This window comes from Melopsittacus undulatus, chromosome 3, assembly GCF_012275295.1.
Source record: "Melopsittacus undulatus isolate bMelUnd1 chromosome 3, bMelUnd1.mat.Z, whole genome shotgun sequence".
In the NCBI taxonomy this organism is placed as follows: domain Eukaryota; kingdom Metazoa; phylum Chordata; class Aves; order Psittaciformes; family Psittaculidae; genus Melopsittacus; species Melopsittacus undulatus.
In genome coordinates this window covers 44089231-44111291 of record NC_047529.1, presented here as the reverse complement: position 1 = coordinate 44111291, position 22061 = coordinate 44089231, and the positions used below count along the sequence as shown (strand labels likewise).

The following is a 22061-nucleotide window of genomic DNA, read 5'->3' as shown; positions in this document are numbered from 1 at the left end:
AAAGATAGTCCATTAGACATGTTCCTTCCACTTATTTTAAAAGATCTTTCAGGGGAGCAAAACCACTGCCATCTTAGAAGTAAAATACCGAAAGTTATGAGTAATTTATGAATCTGTTAGTTTCTTCCTACTATTCCTACTGAATGAGTTGTGCTGTGTATTATTACTGTACCTTTTGTTCACAATGAAAATACTACCTGAATTTAGAGAAAACTGGAGCAAGCAAAACTATCTAATCTCTGAGGTATGGATTCTGTGGACAGTATCAGAAAGGTAAGGCACCTGAACTCGACTTGCATCTCACTTCAGGGGTCTAGAGTAAAGCTGAATTAGAGCTCCCATTTCAAGTACTTGGTTTTGAACACTAATCTTGTACCCACAGTGCTCTGTTACTCATTAAAATGGAAGAGGTTGAATGAGAGCAAAGATTGACCCTAGGTTTCGCCCTCTCCAGACTCATACGAGCTTACTGATTCTCCTGATTCTGGTATCTGTGATCAGACATTCAGAACTCAAACAATATTTCTGATAAAATATGTTCAACACAGAGATATTTATGGACAAAAAAATGTATTTTGTTCAAGCTGCCAAAGACACTGTAACAGGTACTGGTTGAGAAAATACAGTGTCTAGAAAATACAGGTATTTTGGTATGAATAAAGCCCTCCGTAAGAGACAAATACTGAAAAACTAGCATGCGCTGAGATGCAGCATTTAAACAAATCAGTTTAAATAGCTAAAGACTTGAATAATTTTTAATACATTTACAGTTCCACTGCAGTGTTCTGGTGGATTGTGGATTACTGCAGCTGTCAGGTTATAATTCCACCAATCTGAAACATGACTTTGAATACCCTCATGAACTTTCCTTCACAAAAAAATGAGGGGGAGCTAGTTCATACACAGAGTCCAGTTTCTGAGTTTCCCTAGCATCCGTTCTCATTGTGTGAACAGAACAAAAAGCCTGCAGCTGAACTTCTTGGATGGTGAATCTGTCTAGAAGTGTTCTGAAGTACTAAATGATGCCATCCAAATTGATGGTATCTGATTTCCCACATACGGATGCTTTCTTTTAATAGTTTCTAGTTCTTCTGGTGTCTTATAATACTTTAAGGCAAATTTCTGACAGTTCAGACACTGGTAGATGTAATCATAGACTGCCAAGACAATCCTACAGCCATTATAGGTGGTGGGAGTTCTCTCATCAAGTTAAAGGAAGACAGGAATCAATCTGTGTATCTAAAAAAGCACTAAACCAAGAATAGGTTATTATCAAGAATGAAATAGGTATTTGATTACTGATAAAACAAATGAATTAAACTACTTTTGAACCAGAGATATCAAAATTACTATAAAATACTTGTTTCAAATCTAGTAACTTATCATATGCATAAAACATCAAAGTAAAAGAAAATAGGTAGATAAATTTATAGATTGAAAGAAAGAAAAAATAGAGCTTTTATGAAAGCTACTTCTTTAGATAAAAAAAATCTACTACTATTTCTGCTAATATACCTTATTGACATATAGATTTCTCTGACAGCTAGCAATGAGAGGACAGTGTGTGTTCAATTTCCGTTTGCCACAAATACATTACTAATCAGTCATCTTCTTGTAAAACGTTAACTTTCTGTTTTAGATGCAAAACTGCAAAAATATTGTCATCTCTGGCCAGCAATGAAAGACCATTTACATGTGCGTAACAATTTTTATAAATTCTTATGTTTTGGCTATCTAATTTCAGTAATTTTTGGTTGCAGTCCGGCACTGAATTAAAGGGGGGGTGTGATACAATTGAAGCTGCACTGAAAACTCACCCGATTCTGCCACGAGGGCGTTCAGATTGCTCCGACATGAAACTTGTGCTGCTGAGGCGTGAGGCACTGCTGGTTCGGGAAATGGCTGACACATCACTGACATCACTATCTGATGATTTGGCAGAGACGTTATCACAACTTCTGTACTGATCTGTTTGTATGTTATACTAGAGATCAAAGAAAGAAAGGGTGAGGAGTCTCATCAAAACATAATACATATATTGAAACAATTTGTCCTAAGTATGACAAAGCTCTCTGCTTTTGAATGTAACAAAACTGTATGAAATTCAGAGAAATGCCTATATTAAATAATGTTTTTATGTCTAGTGAAGAAATCAAACATGATATTTATGGACTAAAGAAGGCACCTGAAAAATTACAGCAGTAGAATTGAAATAGGTTGCTGGTTCATTAGTACATTCGAGCTATAATAATGAAGTGTTTTTGCAGTGGACAGATATTGCCTATAAAACCCTTCTTCTATTTTTCAAATATTAAAAAAAGCTATATGGAGTGTACATGTATATGTAAACTGTACAGAGTTTGGAACAGAACTGTGTATAGGTCTGAACAAAATGTAAAGCTACATGAAGCTGACATTTGAGGATTGATTTCAATACCTAAATTCCATAGGAAAAGGAAAAAAGTATTTTTAATCTCAGAATGCCTCTTTGCATCATGACACTAGAGGACTCGTCAGACAGAAAGGTAACTCAGCAAAAACAGTGCTTGTTTTCAGGCAGATCAGTTCCCTGACCCAGCTGCACTTACATGTGTGCATGGTGAGAACTAGCAGAAGACCCAGCAGGAGGAATGTATGGACAAGGATAGAACTGCTGACAGCAACAGCTTTTCTTAGTTAAAACCGTGACACCACACTGCCTATGCCATAAAGCTCTTACTACTCACATCATCAGTCAGACATACACTAAAGGAAGCTTCAGTCCTAGCAATGTCACTTACCTAAACCTTCAGTCACACAGATATGAGGCTCAAATCATTATCAGGTTCCCAAAACTAAACACCACTATCATTACAGATCAAGGTACCCTTGGCTGGGAAGCAACTAAAACAGTGGTATACTTCCAGGTCATATTATGGGAAAACTATTAACACATGGGAAGTTTAGGCAGTTTTTGACATGACACCCTAGGGAGTACCTTTTCAGCATCTGTGCTCTGTAAAATTGCAAGTCATAGAAGTTTATTTATGAGTTACACACAAAGCTGGGACAGTCTGCGAATATCCCCAGCTCAACTGGGCACTGGTTTGCATGCTGAGTCAGTTCACAAATACCATGACTTAACTTTAAAAACTTGGCAAACAAAACCTTGGGTTTGTACAGATGAATGTATCAGGCCTCCTTCCCTCAAGCCAGATTTATTCTCTCTTGCTCTGGTGCCTTTCAGCAACTATGTTGGAGGTCTCCACGGCACACTTGAAAAACTCTTGGTAAAATGTTTAAGATGAGAAAGTTAACAGAGGTAGAGGAGGGAATAAATAGAATCCTAAGTATTGACTGTAAATATAGAAATCTGTAGGAGAAATGGAGGTTAAACAAGTTTAGTGTCTCAACATGTGTTTCAGGGTTACTCATAGCTCCTGGATGGCATACGCTAAGATTAAATTCACAAACCAATTTATGAATAAAAAACTATGGGTTTGACCTGAGGAGTGTGTATTGAGGTAACTCTTTAGTAATACCTTCCCTGTGAGGGGCTTGTACTGGCTGACTAAATAAAAACATCTGAGGGAGAGAAAGCTCTGTACTAAACTAAAACTAAACGTACATTTTCAGCTTCAAATACTAAATGAAACTCTCCAGACGATTTCAGAATAGCTTGCAGCATGATGACTCTGAGCTCCAATAACATGCCCAACGGGCATTGACGTGGAAACAGATGCAGAAGAACACTCATTTAATAAAGTGGGTAACACAGAGGACTCAAGAGCTCTAATATTTAAAAATAATTTCAATTACAGCAAGCAGATTTCTTTCCAAGTAACTCGGTGTGACGCTCTGAATATGAACGATCAGTGGGGTTAAGGTGAGACCATGCTTGTAAGTTTATTCAGATAAACTTTTGGAAATGGCTTGTAGACTCTGTTAAATGACTTCGCTATTTGCTCTCTTTCAGACTGCAAAATGAACCTCTCCAAAATGGAATCACGAAGTACTCTCATTTTTATCAGCTCTACTTGTCTTGGTATTCCAGTCACAGAGCTGCTGCATAAAGCATGGAGAATCCCTTCCTAAATGAGATTTCCATGGCAACACTGAGCTTTTACTACCCCTTTATACAGTATGCCAAGGTTGTGATTCCCAAGAAACTGAAAACTCTTCCTTCACAGAAATAGAGATTAGCACAAGAAGTGGTGATGCTGAAAGTCAATGCTAAGTGCTACAGGGTTTATATTTTACTACTACTTCTTCCAGGTTTAGCTCTTCCTCCCTATAGCTGCTGCTTCTATTGAATTCACTGTCCTTTATAGAAGACATACAACTTCTCCTAGTTATTCCCTACCTACCGCTTTTCAGTACAGCCTGATAATCAGTCATCTCAGATAACAGACAAAAAAAAATGAAAGCAATTTTGTAGTTACCCTTTTTTATTCCCTCAAATACAGAGAGAAGTAAATACCACTCTTCCACAATGCAGTGATCATTAAAAGAACATTTTATTGTTGCAATAAGCCTGAACCTATCAGAAGAAAAATATCATGGGCTAAGATCCACTTATTTGGTATCTGTATTAACGAAATGCCTGAAGGTTTCCAACTGGGCTAAAAAGCATATATGGTACAGTTCTGCTCATATTGAAAACTACTATTCTTCATAACTCTGCATGTATTTGTTGTGATATTATATATAATATTATATATATATATATTATTTATATTTCCCCATCACATAATATTTATATATTGTGTGATTTTGAAGCTGGAAAAGAAAGTGAAATTTCAGTGCAATCACTTCTTTTAAGCTCTGTATCTTTCAGAATTAAAGCTTATATAACATTTCTGTGCATTATTTGTCACATTAGGAGAGTTGCTGAAGTTTGCAGTGGCTTTGACAGCAATTATGAAAGAGTAGGTCTGTTTTTTTAAACATTAATAGCAGCTAGCTTCAGATGTCCAAACTATCCACACTGTCTGCTTCTGCATTACAGAGACAGAAATTTGAGTATAACTATCTCACACATAAACAGCTGGAATGTAGTTCTTCCAATCACTTTACCACCTGTGGAGCTGCTGCTTCTATGCCAGTAGAAAAAAAGAGGTATGATGAACTGCAGATGTGTTTACGTCAGTGGAAAGAGGATAGATGTGAATCAAATGACTGTACTTCATAAATATCTTTACAGTTACTCAATGACTAACAATGTTAGCAATTTTACTGACTACAAGGCACATTGTAGAAGTAATTTAATAGTCTGTTTTAATTATATTCTCTTCAATAAGCATTTCTGTTTCTAGATTTATCTCCTAAAACTATGTTGAATACAAGACTTTGGAACTTTGAAAACTGAAGCAGTGTCCCCTCCTTTGACTACAAAAAAAAAGCCTCAGGTGACTAACCTCTGCAAATACGTGCCCCATTAAGTGGTTAAAATTTGAAATTAAATGATAAAATTAAATGGGGATTAAAATGAGGAAAGAGAAATCCAGACCAGAAACAGTAAGTGCTAGATTCATTCAGAGGCTTATGCATCTCTTGAGATTACAGCTACCTTTTGAGAAACCCTATTCTAACAAGGAATTTTGTCAGGAAACGCTGAATCATGCACAAATTACCTTGAGTTTTACAAGTGCTCACACAGGGTTCTTCCAAAATTCTGTCAGGGTTCACAGCCCAGTTGGTGTGTCCAGGTCTTATCTTTGACTCCTACCAGCATCTGGGTATGTGTCTTGGGAGCAGCTCATGTGATGGTCCAGAACCCAGTAAGCACCACTCTAAGTAATCCTTCCCACAATTGTATCCAAATAACTACCGTGAACACCACTCAGCTTCCTCTCAGGGAATATGAAAATTAACAAGTAAAACCATGGGAAAACTGCAGTGAAGCCCACAAGATGAACAAATGGACCTCATAGAACTGAATGAACCTCACTGAATTTTGTGAAATCCTACCAGTATTGAAGAAACTGTCATATCAGTAGAATATATAATAATTCTTTTTCTTGGAAGTTGGATGAAGGTGGGATCAAAAGAAGCGGATACTCATCACATCAATGTCCAAGAGCATTCCCTATACATAACCATGCTTTGCCCGGTATAGCATAAAACTAAATGCAGCCTGACTCTTGTCATCCTGAGCCTCCTATCCAGTCCCTCCTTGTAAACATTAATGATCAAGTTAAATTCACAGAGTGCCACCGAACTAATGCAATGATGACTCTTGTATGCTAAATGCTTTCCAATGCCATACACTCTTAACTCAGTCAGAAGGGCATCTAAATATAGATTTATGTCCTTTTAAGTACATACTACAGTGCTCTGATCAGTAGCTCTCTTTGAGTTAACAGACCTTCCAAAAAAATGTGTTGCACATTCCCTGGAAAACTGGAGCAGCTGCAGCGCAGTGTTTGTGTTGTGTGCGTGCACAGAATCTGGAATAAAAAACTTGCTATTTTGAGTTAAAGAGCCTAATAAAGATATACTATAATTTATATCTATGCAAAACCAGAATTATGCTACCAAAGTGTTTTCATTCTCTCAAACACTGAAACAGCACAAATAAGTGCATAATAGCCACTACAGTATGTAAGAAAGAAGTTAAACAGAGGTTTAAAGGTCTTGTTTAAACCGTTCTGACAAATCTACAGCAGTTTTGGTCTTCGTGATTTTTGTGGGGTTTTTGTTGGTTTGGTTTTTATTATAATTGTTTATTTACTATTTAACTTTTTAAAATTTAACTGTTTCACATAAACTACGGAGCCCTTCCACTGGAACTGAAGGCACTAAGGATGTGAGCTCTATGAACGTCTCAAAACAATGAGGATGGAACAGCCATCAAGACCTACACAGATGCTGTACAGCAGTTACCTATTCAAAATCCAATAATGGATGTTTAAAGCACAGATGTTTAAAAATGTTTACACACCAACTTGCATGGTGCATGCTTGAAAAAACTAGTATTTGCTTACTGACACTAGAAGCTTGAGAAACTGAATAGGAGAAATTACAAAAATGGAAGAAATGCACCAGAAATTGCAAAGGCCATGTTACAATCCCTCTGGAAAAGACAAAGGCTTGTTTCAATAAAAGAGAAAAAACATTTAAATTCAAGGAATTAATTCTGCATATACATAATCAACTATTGCAAGAGATCAGGTCCACACTGCAGGAAAATTTTGAAAGGTCTAGAGAATTTTGCACATAGTGGAAGAATCAAATCTGTGAAAGGATTGCTTTGAAAACTAGAAGGGAGGATTTTCTCAATGTAAATATAAATACTTCTTTTCTGAAGCAGTGGGAAACAAAGACGCATTTCTGTTAAAGTGGGACAAACTCTGCTTGCAACCGCCGTTTCTTTAAGTCATTTCATATTTCTTTCTCTCTATTCCGGAATATCTATTAGACCACTGAATGCAATTTTCTTTCTAATTTAAAATAAGTTTTGCTTTCAAAGACTTTCCTCAGGTTTTGGCAGCAGAAAGTAGGTATATTCTTAAGTCCTTAGAAATCTCTGGCATTAGCTTTAGTGTGCCACCTGATATGATTTACTACATTTTTGTTAGAGCTGTCTAAATCTTCATCTGTCTGGTTTATTTTCTTGTCTCTTTCAGCATCTTCTGAGCGTAAAGAAAGCCAGTAGCACAAGGGTTGCTTTAGTAACATTTTTAAAGTGGAGGCTATCACCACAATGATATTAATCAGCTACACCACTGAACATAGTACAGAGTGTTAAAATGTGCTAACACAATTTGTTCTCAGCACTTATTTATTATTATGTTGGACCATCCTATCTAGGACTACACCTTTATCATGTAGAAAACCATGAAAGGTTAAAGAGTTTTTGATTTAAGGTTCAGGACCACTTATTTATTCTCCTTACTACTACCATAGCACAGAAAGGAGCACATGTCTGCCAGAACACTGGGTACTCTGAAAACATTTTTCTTGTAACAGCACACAGAGAATTTTCTTCCACAGAGTTGTGGTCATACTTAAAAACAAAATAAATCTGAATATAACAATTTCCAACAGAGTTTGTTCCACTTAGAACTCATCAGGCCGTGACTTCAATTTTGATTTAATTTCCATATATCTCTTAAAACCAAAGACATAGTAGAAAATTTAGGGCACTAGAGGATGGAAGAAATCTGCAACATTGCAAGTTGATGTTTTCCAACAACTATGTAACCATGCATTGGATCTGCATTAGCCCAATTTAGAGAGCGAGGCGTAAAAAAAATTGTTTCAAAATGAAAAAATACAAACATTTAGACCTATCTGTAAGCACAGTTAATCCAAAGCAGAAAACTGGCCTTTAGCTATGAACAACAGTATATGTTTGGTCATCCTGGCCAAAGTCCTCAGATTGCACATCACATCTCTTTCCTGCAAAATTTATCAGACCCATTTGTACTATTATTCTTAACATATTAACTGGTTGTGAAGTACCTCAGAGACACACTGCCTCTCACCCTCTTGTCCTGAGTTGACCTCTTGTGAAGATAACAAGAAACCCAGTACCAAATGAGTTGTTCTAATTATTATACAAATTCTGGCTTCTGACATATTATCTCACTGAAAATTTCCATCCCAATTGTTGGTTTTTTTAAAACCCAATATACCACAATTTGGCAACTGAGGACACAAAGCCTTGTTTCTCTTATTTCTCTTCCCTTTGAGAACTGTCCATTTAAGTTCTGTGCTCACAGTGGAGTGATCTCGAAACAACTCACTTATCTGTCATTTTAACTTGTGTCTCCAGGAGCACGCATCAATTTTGGGAACACACAGAAGTGACCCTGGAGGGGCAGGGACAGAAAGTCTGGTGCTTATGCTACAGCAATAAATGCCAGGAGTGTTCTGATGTCTGCAACTGTGGAGAGCTTGACAAAGGTTGCTCTTTTCTGCATGGCACTGGTTCATAACTGGAAAGCTTGCCACTTTTAAGTTGTAGAAATAAAAGTATAAGTGTTTAGTTCTCACTGATGTGAAGAAAATCTTTGAAATGTGGCTAGTGAAGCATGAAAGTCTAAATTAATAAAAGCTGTGTTTTTCTTCCAACTACTGTTATTCTGAGACCTTATTTTTAATGCATACAGTTGCTATGTGTGCCTTAATTTTTTCAGAGTGGACTTTCACATGCATACTGCCGTCCTGTGGTCACTCACTGAAATCACTTTACTCTGAATGACACTGGAAGAAGATAATTGCAGGAATGTTACCCCCACGACTGAGTTACCACTGCTCATCTCTGCCGTTTACTTTGGCTACACCAACACAGGGCTGTATTTCTAGAAGGAAACACAGAATCTAATCAAACATTTCCCTTCTGACTCCTGCAAATGTTTCCTCTCTGTTCGGCATAACAAAGCAAAACGTCTTTGGCAGAAAGTTCCGCTCATGCCCCTCACAGCTTGATTTGGAAGCTGCAGTGCAGATGTGTGAGATATTTGCAGCAGTTTGCTCAGAATCCTGTAGTTTTAAACTTACAAGATTGCAGGAGATCATTTTAGCATTATCAAGGAAAAAAAGGTCTCTCCACATAATTTAATTTCATGTGCACTTAATTATCAGAGGAAATCTTTACACTTTTATTACAAAAGGAGATGAAAGTAATCAGTATGCATTTCAAGAAATCAAATATTTTATCTGTGATATTTTTAGGATGAAAGAAAATTATAAATATATGAGAACACCTATATGGGATTGGATCTAATACTGCCTAGCACTCTACACTTCAGACACAGCAACGGAAGAGAATGGGTGGGGTCAATATAGAATGATATTTCCCTGGCTCAGTTTTCCAGCCTCCAGGGATTTGCATTTCATGGTTTTCCTAAACTAGAGGAGACAGGGCTTTGTTTAACAACTGTTGAAGGATTTTTCTTCCCTGAATTTGTTTTGAAGTGTTCTGTTTTTTTTCAGATTCATTTTAGGTGATGAAGACCTAAGCTGACTTACAAAGACTAAGTCTAATGCACATCAGATGGGGGTAAAAACAATGTCAAAAAGCTGTTGCTCAAAGACATTTCTGTCAGGCTTTATAACATAGTGTTCTTGAGGGTTACATAATATTTTGAATAAACAGGTTTATGCCTTCAATTTTCAAGCCAAAGCATCATTTCAATACTACTGACTTTACCTTGGTATATTGCTCACGCTCATATTCTTGACTAGAACCAGACCCTGATGTCTGATTATAACGGTGCACTTTCATTTTCATCTGTCTTGTTCGCTCCTCCACTACTAAGCTTGCTGCAAAAACACACAATGAAAATCAATTAAAAATAGTGAAACCTTTCTGGAAAAACAAATGGTTTAGCAATAATTTTAGCCTATTTCCTTCTCAACGAAACAAATAAATGTACAAACGTAGAACAAGCAGGGTGTAAACACAGGACAAAGGAACACTAATGTCGAGAAATCAATCCCTTCCGTTGCAAGAGTCTTTTCCTGAAAATGGATAGAGATCCCAACTTCCTACACATAATAAAGCTGGTGCAATAGGTATGAAAAAAGTGAAAGAATTCTGGTGATAGGCTGAATTATGAACCTGTTCAGTATTCTGGATGCAGGGAACATAAAGCCATGATCATCTAACCATGTATTTGCTTAAATGTAGAAAATATTACAGTAGTATTCTAAGAATTAATGCATTAAACAGGTATTAAAATTCATGTTAAAGTAATTAACTACTACTACTACTATGTTAAAACATAGCTGATTACCATAGCCAAAGATTATTTGAAAGGAATAATTTCTCCATTCAACCAGTCATAGTAAAAAAGTACAGTAACTTTTGTTTTTTTTTTTTTTTTACAGAAAGTCCTTTAAAAGCACTACTTTGCTCTCTAATGTTCTATTTCAAACAAATTATTTGTTCTTGTGTTTTCAACTCCTCTATGACAGTGTTTGTTTAAAAAAAAAAGAAATCAAATTTTAAACCTTCATCATATTGTGGTGTTATAAAGAGCATCTTCAATTTGAACAAGTTATGGCAATTAATATTAGCTGCACTTGCCACACAAAGATGACCTCGCACTAACAAAGAATGGTGTGAAAGCCCATGGGCTAAGGCTTCCATAAAGTAAGTTCAACCTTTGTGGTAATGGATAATTTTCATAGGGAACTACATACTCTGCCATTCTTAAACTTGGTAGCACTATAAATGCAAAGAAATACCAAATAAAACCAGTACCTTGAAAACTGGCACTTTTTAACATTTATAGAACTAGACCCAAATATTCATCTGTAACTTTTCTAAGTCACATGAGTATTCACTAGTTTTATTGTGCTTTAACAGGTTATAATATCCCAGAACAACTTCTTTCAGATGGCATTTTTTGTGGGGTCATGTCCTGGGTTAAACAACAAGAGGTCACAAATTCAAGACTGCCATTTCCTTTGGGAAAATTTCCACAAAGTCTTCTGCTTTAGGGCCAGCCATGGATTTAAACAACTCTCTCCAAACCTGTTAGTTTTAAAAGTCAAGATTTTTGTAAACAGCCCCTCCGCAGAGCAGACAGGAGAGAGACACCAATCTAAAAGCTGCATGAAAGCAATTTTCAATCACAAAAGAGAATTTTAAATTAGTGGAAAATAAGTTCTCTATTGTACTGTATATATTGTGAATCATGAGGTACTAAAGTTTTCATATGTGGGGTTTTTTTCCTGTTAGGTAACTGTGGAATTCTTTAAATACCTACTCTTCCCTCTGTGCTTTGTAAGCTAAAAGACCCCACCCCACACCCCTCAAACCACCCCCCCCCCCCCCAAAAAAAAACAGTGTACTCAGGGTTGGATATTTTAAGCTACATCCTACTTCAGAAAGCACAACTGTGCATGCACATACTCTGTAACGTGCCTGTAGAAATGATGGAATGTGTGTCTACTGGTTTGGTATGAAAAAATGTACAAAGACATCATTGTGAAAAATATGCCGTTTTCATGTCTTCCTTTCATATTTCTTATTTAAAAATAGGAAAATTAATATGCTAAATTACAGTAAAATCCTGCTACAACTACAAATTTAAGGCACAAAATAAAGTTATCACTGTAATCTTCAATCTCCCACGCGCAGAGAATCCAATCTAGGAAATTCTGCACAAGCAGTATGTCAGTCTGGGCCCAGTGATCATTCCGGATGACTAATTATGCCAGTAAATGTGTACCTTAATTGCAATGAGTCCAGTTCCACCATCAGATATGCGGGCACAGCTCCAATTACTTCAATGGAAGTTGCATGGAGGTATCTGAAGGCAAAATCGAGCACTTTAGGAGAAATTTTTAAAGATGGCCTCATTTTAAGGACAGATATGAAAGGATTAAGACATACCATTAGCGACTGAAGTAAAAAACTCAGGTATCTTAATCCTATCATACATGCATGAAATAGACTGAGGATATAAAATCAGAGGGAAAATTGAGACCCCTTTAAAAATTTAGCCCTGTGTGTTTATGGTACACAGATTACAGTTACTCTAAAAAAATAACCATCTCATTGTGTGACTTTTAGGTGCTTCACCCTGTCACCATTTACATTTATATATGCTATAATTTTACTCTCCATTATTTACAACACCTGAGAAAGAATATTCTACCATTAAATGAGATGCTATTTCGGAGACTATAGGTGAAAATTACCACAGTCCAGGTTGGGTAAATATTCAACCTTAATTCTGTAATTCTTGATTTTGTTATGTTTAAATCCTTAACCTTAACAACTCACTTGTGTTCTGTTTTTCATTATTAGATAGCATTATATAAAATAAAATGGGAACAATTAATGAGGACTGTGAAGTAATCTAAATTCTCTGATGGGCAAAACTGGCTCTGTTCATGGCATCAAGTGTAATATAGCACCAATTACCTGTCAATGTACTTCTAAGCAAGCAACTGTGTGAAACATTAAGTCTGCTCTAGAAAATACAACTTCCTTCCAGCTTTGTTTACCACACACATCTGAGAAATGTTGTATCTAGCTCAATTCTTTGATAGAAAATTTCATCTGCCTGATCAGTTTTATCTGAAGGAAAATCTTAGTTTAGTCTTTACATGTTAATTACAAGAAGCAGAAAAGAAATCTAACATGAGCACATCAGCAGGAGCTGTAACAACCATAGGTAACACCACCATACAATCACTTTACTTTCTTGGAACACAGCTAGTTACCACAGATAACGAAAATTTGACATCAACAGTTCTTCAAAAACTTAACCTGCCTCTCAGAAAAATATTGATCTGCTTTCTTTTAGGACATCAGTATGTACAGAGCACTTTTCCTGGCACTTGAAGGGTAGGACTACACAGTAGTTTACAGATCAAAGCACTGTAGCCCCAAGACCTTTAAATTCTACAGTGGCCCTAGAATTCAAAATATGGAGATTTAACTTAAGTATTTCAAATTAATGTTATAACTACCATCAGTAGCAGTTGTATATATGTTACTCCCATTGGTGTCAGAAGCCACACTTTAAAGAGCTCTGATCTTTTCAAGAGCTGCTGATTGAGATGTGAGGTCAATCGGCATAAGTAGTAATTGAAAGAAAAGAACTCTTTGAGCAGACTGCTTAGATAAGGGGTGCAAGTTTAGAGCTACATCTTTTAGTACTACTAAACAATATGAAAGTTGCACAACAATTTACATCAACAATCAAGCCATGCAGGAGAGTAAAGACAGACATATGCATGAAATCAAAATGTTATCTTTCAGTTCCATTAATGTATTTATAAATGGGTCTGACTCTTGTAATCCCAGGTGCACTGGGTTTGGCTGGGACAGAGGCAGTTTTCTTCACAGCAACCTGTACGGTGTCAAGTTTCAGATTATGGGCTAAAACAGCGCTGATAACACGCTGATGTTTTAGTGATTGCTGAGCAGTGTTTACACAGCATCAAGGCCACCTCTGCTTCTCATGCCGCACTGCCCTGACACCCCCTTTTCTCTGCACCCCCTCATGCAAGTAGGCTGGAGATTAGGAGGGGAAGCCTGGACAGCAAGCTCCAACTGACCAAAGGGATGTTCCATACCACACGGCATCATCTTCAGCAATACAGCTGGGGGTAGACTTTCAAGGTAGCCATTGCTTAGAGACTGGCTGGGCATTGGTCTGCTGATAGGAGGTGGTGAGTGAATGCCTTTGCATTTCCTTATTTTTGATTTTCTCTTCATTTTTCCTTTTTATTTATCGAGCTGTCTTTATCTTAGCTTATGAGATTTTACTCATTACTGCTCTTCCAATTCTCCATCCCACCACAGAGGCTGGAGTGCGCAAGCAGCTAGTGCTGGCTTTGGTTAACCCACCACACCAAGCTACCAAGAATTAACTTCCCAGTGTAGTTCTGAATGGTCTTCCACCCAACAAACCAAAATTCCCTTAGCTATTACTTTGTTTATTATTCTGCTTCATCAGTGGCCTAAGATACACACCTCTACGCAATCACATGTAGCATGGGTAATAAACAAGAGATGTGCATGCACCTGAAAGGCTACAATCTGATTGGGATCACAGAGATGCAGTGGGATGATTCCTGTAACTGGAGTGTTCGAATGGAGGGATGCAAGCTCTTTAGGAAGGACAGGAAGAGGAGACAAGGAGGGAGTGTTGACCTCTGTGTCACTGATCGGATGGTGTGCACAGAGCTCTGCCTCAGGGTGGGTAAGGAGCCATACAGAGACAGGGAGTTTTAGGACATCAAAAATAAACATGGAAACTGGAAGATACTCAATTCAGCTAAGGTCAATGGATTCTGATATTTTAGGAACACTATCATTCTAAGCATACTCTTGGTGAAAAGGACTCAGAGAGAAATCATAAGAATTGTATGAAGTCCAGGATGCAGTCTTGCAATCTTGAAAAGAAAGGAGATATGTGGCTTGATTTGGGTCCATAATTACTTACACATGGGATGATTTCTAACAGTAGAAGGCTCTTCAATTTAGCAGATAGAGGTACAATAATGCCCAGTACTATGAACTTAGACTAAATTCAGACAAGTAACAAGACATACATTTTAAAGGTCAGGTGGTTAAGAAAATGAACAATTTTCCATTTCTTGCAGCCATTAAGTGATAATACCTTTCTAAAATAACATTCTTGTTCAAACCCAAGTATGGGCTAATGCCAGATTGACTAGTGACATTACCTGATCTGTGATTAAAACTGATAACCATATTGGTTTTTCCTAGGGTACAAAAAAACTACGTATGTCTTAGCACTGACTGTACCATTTTCTGTAATGGTGAAGTCTGCAACTAAGACAGAATTTGCTCCTGATGAACTTCATGTTTCCATTCAAGATGGTCAAGACACAAAAGGAGGAGAAGGCAAACAGTACAATGTGGAAATCCTTGAAGTCTTATTTGCATTATTAAAAGTTGGAGTAAGCTACAAAACAAGAAGAAATTGGCATCAAGATTTCAGATAGCTGTAACATCTACCAGCAGATCACACATCCTTTAAGCTGCAGACTTTAAGGGAAGGGGTCTGGAAGTCTAAAATGGCAAACATACTTGCTTATCCAAAGAAGCTACTGAAAAGCAAGTTGAAAAGAAAATTTGTCTCATAAAAACTATTACATCATAACAACATTTCTGGGACACAAACAGCAGGTTCTGGCAGGGCAACAGGGAATGGCACAAACATCTCATTTGAGGAAGTGAGAAGTGGAAGATGCTGAAGAAACTAGGCAGAACCATCATCCAGAACAAAGGCAGGGAAATACAGCAGTGGTGAGATTTGGATGAGAAAATCCCGTAGGGCAGTAGACAAGGGAAGTGAGCAGGGAGGAGAACACTCACTGGAGAGCTGGCTGTGTGGCACAGCAGAAATATCTCATGCTTGTGCTGGACCAGGATGAAGTGTTGTAGAAATAATACAGAGTCTCCAGGTTATTTCTTTTCATCCTTCAGGATGAGTTTTGCAATATGCACACACAAAATATCCGTGTGGTAGGTTTCATGACTAAAAATCCACAGCAAACTCTACTGTGAAATGTAAAAAACACATAAAATTTTGAAATCATGAGCAGATTAATGTTTTTTTTCAGTAACACTGAAAAATCAAATTGTTGCTAAGATAAAGAACTTGGTTCTTTGCATATATGACTTTCAAAGGTACCTATAGGCAACATGCAGATAGTGAGGGAGATGGGCTCTGAAGCTTCTCTGAAGGCTGCTCTGCAGCCCTGGTCCCTGTACCTGACTAGAATAAGCTGTGGCTCCTTTCAACTTGTGTGCATGGGTTTCCTCTCCATGGGATGTGATACTGCTCTGAACATCCTCACAAATCAGAGCTGAGAAATGACTGCCAAGCTGGGAAATGAGCTTGGTTCTCCCAGCTTGGATCTCCCAGTACACACAGAGGCACAGTGGCCATTCTGAGTCTTATAACTCACTCTAGAAGGAAGATAAGCCAATATAAAAATCTGTTCTGGCTGCTGCAACACTCAGTTCTTCCTCAAAAAGTTTCAAGAATGATCCAAACAGAAGCTTTTATCTAAAAGAAAACAACAAGAAAACAAATATATACTTCTTGAAATTTGAATAAAGTTAACCCCTACTTTTGGCAGCAATGAAAGTCAGCATTTTCATCATCTGCTGGAGACTTTATCGCAACCCTTCCCATTGATTAAGTGGAACAGATGCTTGGGTGTTTTTTGTTGATTTATCTGGTCAGTGTTGTTCACATCTGTAGTATATGCTTTCCTTCATGCCTATGCTTCTTTTGAGGTGACAATGGGCTAGTAGACCCCTAGAGATGCCAGCACTCTCCTGCTTCCTGCTCCTCTTCTTTTGCCCAGCTCTTTCCTGCTTCCAGGCTGTATGTGCATTCAGCTTACTTGAGGCAGAGGAATCTATGTGTGCAAAGATCCTGCTATGTTTTATGCAGTCCCAAATCTTAGGCCAGATTCATTTAAATCTCATGCAAACCAGCTCTTTTACAAACCTGCTACTGGCATGGTCTAATTTATCTGCATAAAGTCAACTGTTCTAAACAATGAAACATCCACAGCGGTCCAAGCCACAGAGCAAGGTTTGTAAGCTTCAGAAAGACATAAACAACAAACTGACATGATTGATTTGTATTGTTCTGTTTCAGAGAAATATACATACTGAAGAAAGCAAAAAATGACAGAATCAATCGGTAAATCAACTATTCCTAACACTTGCTTAAGATATCTCATAGTACATTCTCAACACTGTAAAATAACCTGCAATGGCTAATATTTAAATATTATTTCTTTTTCATCTTTTTTAAAAAACATATTCCTGAGTATTACCATGAGTGCTGGAATTCGTAGCTACTGGAGCACCTGCTGTATTTTTACCTAAGCAAGTATTAATGTGTCAGTGGGATTCACCCTTTCAGAAAGTAAAGAGGTTGTAAGAGATAATTCTGATTCAAGTTCAGCTCAGTTTGGCTTTGACCCACCAAAGCTGTATTCAGACCAGAATCTCCCAAGATCTGCTGGGCTCAGAACTAAGGGTCAGAGAAGGTTAATCTGTGCTATTAATGTTTATGATTGTATTTTGTTGTTAACATTAAAATGATTAAAAGAACTCTTTTTTTTGGTTTTGTTTTTCATTTTTTCTCTCCAAGCTTTCAAAAACAAAAAAATAGGGCTCCTTTGGAATGTTGCCTTGATAGGGACACGACAGACTATGCTTTTCACTTTGTGGTACAGCCTTCGATACCTGTTGTTTGAACTCACTGATTCACCGGTATCAGTACAGACACACAGAATTCCTAGGAAGTGAGCACTGAATGTCTGCCCCTAGAAACCTGCCCTATAAAATGATTTTTCTGACTGTCAATGGCTTGTCATGCAAATAAAACACATCTCATTCTTCACAATATCTCTGCATAAGAAGAATAGTTTCTGACCATCATTACCTTCAAGTATTTCTAAGCCCACACCTATGAAACATCCTTCAGAGATGCCAAGAGCCATGGCTGCGCTCTTAGAAGCAGATGTGCAGAGATCAGAAAGAGTTTAGGTAAAATTTTAATCTTTGTGTGACCTTTGACTCAATTGAGCACCTTCTGAGCCATGTAAAATACCATGACTACTACTGTTAAATCCAATATATTGCATTTCAATAGTAAAATCAGAAATCACGAGTGAAAAAACACTTTTAGATTTTAAAGAGGGGCATCAGATAGCATACAGATACTTGAGAAACAAGCTTTCCATCTGTTATACACTGTTAACTAAATACTCTGTACAGACATGGACTATACTGAGGGAAAAGCCAGTATCAACAGTTGCCAAACATTTGTAAAAAATTACATAAATATTTACCTGTTGTGGATGACTTAAAAGTCTCTTGCTCTTCAATGAATTAAATGCACGGAATGATGGAAACAGAAAAAGAAATCAGCAAATTTAAAGTTAGATAAAGAAATGTGTTACAAGTGACAATGGCATGTACAGTAGGCAGTACTCCAGCATATGTAAAAGTAATGTAGAAAATCAAAATGATAAACCATGACAAATAATAAAGCCTATGACTTTTTCTTTAAAATTAATAGGAAGAATGAAATTACTGAGAACCAGATTGTGGATTCTTTAAGTGTTCTGCTCAAGCAGTATTGTCATACTCAAATTTATGAATGACATAAAAACCTAAAAATTCCTTAAGTATCACTCACACTCCTGAAACACATAGCCCTGTTTTAGATTCTGAAACCTTTTCTACAATAATAAGTGTTGTAAATTCATTTTCTATTAACTAAAATCTATAATACTCAATAACCATTGGACTACTGAAAATCAGTCTTTAAGGAAAGCATAAAAGATTATGAAGCTTGCACTCCTTTAAATGTATCTCAGCAATGCTGAGAAAAATACTCTCCAGCATGAATAAAGATTCCACAAGCTGCTTCAACATATGTAGTGCCACCTAATAATTTCAAATTAAAACCAGAAATATGAAGACAAAACAAACAGTGCTAAATGTCTAAAAGCTAAAATTGAAATTGCTTATTTTTTTTCTTCTGCCAGTCAAGTTTTATACTGACGGATCTGAAAAAGTGTTTTAACTGGAAGGGTTTGATCTTTTACCACTACTCAAGCAACACTCTCACTGCAATGACATTTCAAAGGTCAAGTACATATAGACAGAATGATTTTGACTAGCTATTAATTTTGTTCAGGACCTTAAGTTGGTTAAACATAAAAATGTATTTGCAGTTCAAATGTATTGTTTGACAACATACTGATTTTCTGTACAAAATTCTGATCATTATTTGTTAAAATGAAACACTGAATATCAAAATACTACATTCTTGTAGGATGTGACTACCATTAAAGACTTGTACGTATATTATACACATGAACTTTATATAAGTAACCCCCATTCATTATCAGCAGAGTCTTTGTAGCTTTCCCTCACAAAACAGCACATATGCACACATTCACTTCATCCTGCCTAGAAGCTTTGTACAAACATTATGCAGCTTTTTCTAACATGAGCTTACAGCAACACTTATTTTGGTCACACTTTTGCTTTTCTAAAGGTCACTGCTTAAGGCCTATTGTTGTAAACGGATGCCACTGGAAACACACACAACCACACTACTTCAGTTATGTTTATACATGCTTTTTATATGTAAATAGATGCTGATTATTACAAACCTGACCCTCATTATGGGAGTTTTGAAACATGAAAACACACTGTCCAAGTTATGAAAAAGAAATCATGCTGTGAAGAGCCAAACAGAAGCAGATGCAGGGAGAAAGACCTGTTTTGCATGAATTAGCTCTTAATGATCATTTCTCTACAACAGTCATTGGACATTTATCTCACTGATCCCTAAATTTCAATAGTACATAATATATATTTTTTTATTATTTACGTGCTGGATTTCCTAACATTATCCCTAGCATTATGTAAAGTGGCCAAAAAGGAGTGTAGAAAAATGCTGTGGATCTTCAGGCTGTATTAATTTTCTTAATCAACACAATGATTAGCCATTATACAAAACTGTAGAGACCCACTCTCAAAACCTATTGAAGTCTGTGATGTTTGATAGTTTCAATGAAAAAGGAAAGACCGAGGAAAGATCATAGAAATATGCTTTATACAAAAGTATCATTTAAAACCCATGCAACTACATAGCAAAGTTGTTAAACAACTGAAAAAACAATGTCAATGCAGAATCCCCACCCTTATGAATGATTTGCACAGTTCCACTCAAACACAATGCAAGTAAAAAAAACCACTGATGCAAATCTCTTGCAATTTGGCACAGGATGACACTGAGAGCAGGCCATTGTCCTTACCAGGGCTTAGAGTTTCACTGCTTTAAACAATAAGCCAAAACATCCTTCAATAAAATTATCAATTAAAACAAAACAAAACCAAAATCACTTCTTAAGTACCGTATCTTAGGGTAATGACTACTGAATCACGACTTTTTGATAATAAACACAGACACACATTTACCAGAATAACTTTAAATACTCAAGCATCTCAAGACCTTTGGATACAATAACATCCCACTATGTCTTGCACTCTCAGAAATACTGGTGACAGGGTTGCAAAGGAAAGGAATACAGCCATGACTTCTTTGAATATCAGTGGAATTAAAATAAAATAACACTGACTAAAGATTACAGAAGCCTACAATCTTAACTGTAAGCACTTTGAAAAGCCTGCATGTGCTGGTATTGCTAAAAATGTTATTTAGTTAGAAATGTCCCACATGAAAACCTCCCTTCCCCACTCCAAAGCTAGACAAAGCTGCTATTCTCTTTAGAACACATTCACAAGGTACTAAATCAAATTCTGTAATGGAATAGGGATCACTACTTTGGTCTTCTCTGTAAGAGTTCCTTCTATGAGTTGGTTTGGCGTTCTGTTTTGTTTTATTTAATAAAGTGTGTCTACTTATATGCACCTTTTAAAACTACCTTATTTTCTTCACAAGTTGACTTGTTATGATCCTCAAAACTGCCAACCAGAGCAGTAACTGAGACACCATCTGGTAGACACAACCATTTTTTCAGTTCTAAACTTGACAATGAGAAAATGGAATGTCTGAGATGCAATGTCAGTCCTATAAAAAGCCTTATTAGTGTGGATATTGTAATTTACAAGTGAGAGCTAAAGGTGAAAGATGAGGAGTTAAGTATCACTCTGCTTCTCAAGACGAAAACAACTACCAGTCTCTTGCTCCTTCATTAACTCTCATTTGTCCCATAATGTGAGCTTTGAAGAGTAATAAAATTACTTGAATGGATTCTTCTGTGCCTCCTGAATATACAAAGAGTAAATAAACCCCCCAGTCTTGACATACAGAGACTCAATCTTTTTACAGCAATCACTGTTATTTCTAAACCAGACACAGATTCATGGATGTATTTATTTGTATGTGCATTCAACAGTCCTGATGCAAGAGAAGTTGTATAGAGAAAAAGTAGTTCTTTACTATAAAAAGCGATACCTTACAAAATATCATACAAAATTTCTTTGAAACACAGGATGTCACTTCTGACCACCAAAATGTAGCTTTGTTTATAAATAAAGAAAATGCATTTTGAATTGCTCCCTATAATATTTTTATACTGCAATAGATTTTGACATCATCTATAACCACAGTGATTACGGACTTAAATCACTAAGGACACAATTCAGTTCCACATACAGTTAATGGAAATTTTTTACAGACCTCAATATGCTTTGGATTCAACCCTACATTAGGGTTAGATCGTTTCTAGCCACTCCATTTGACCCTGATACTCATTTGATAGGGATTAAAGGGGTGAAATTCATACTAAAATTTGAAACTAAATCAGAACAAATACTGCGGTCATGACAGGATTTAGATTCTTACAGTAGTATAAAGTTTATGCATACTGTCACTATTTCTGAATATATTGCCAAACCCATCTAAAATATTTTATAAAATCTATTTAATTATGTATTTCTCTGCAAATATATTCTCAGCTTGAACAAAGTATTAAACATGGGTAAGATCAGAAAACTTCCCCTTCAAAAGGACAAGCCAGTCACTTTGACAACACCAAAGTACTATGCTGAGAAGGAATCTCTTTAGCCT

At 36.6% G+C, this 22061-nt stretch overlaps 1 protein-coding gene across 1 annotated transcript in view; it reads right to left on the bottom strand.

The window, feature by feature from the left end:
- The window catches only part of RIMS1 (regulating synaptic membrane exocytosis 1), a 153627-nt gene that overhangs the window by 50904 nt on the left and 80662 nt on the right, over nt 1–22061 (bottom strand). Inside the window, exons 19-20 of the mRNA XM_034060466.1 lie at nt 10139–10251; nt 1818–1984 (exon numbers count right to left, since the gene is read on the bottom strand). Of these exons, the coding sequence (XP_033916357.1) occupies nt 1818–1984; nt 10139–10251 (280 nt within the window). The remainder of the gene's footprint in view (nt 1–1817; nt 1985–10138; nt 10252–22061) is intronic.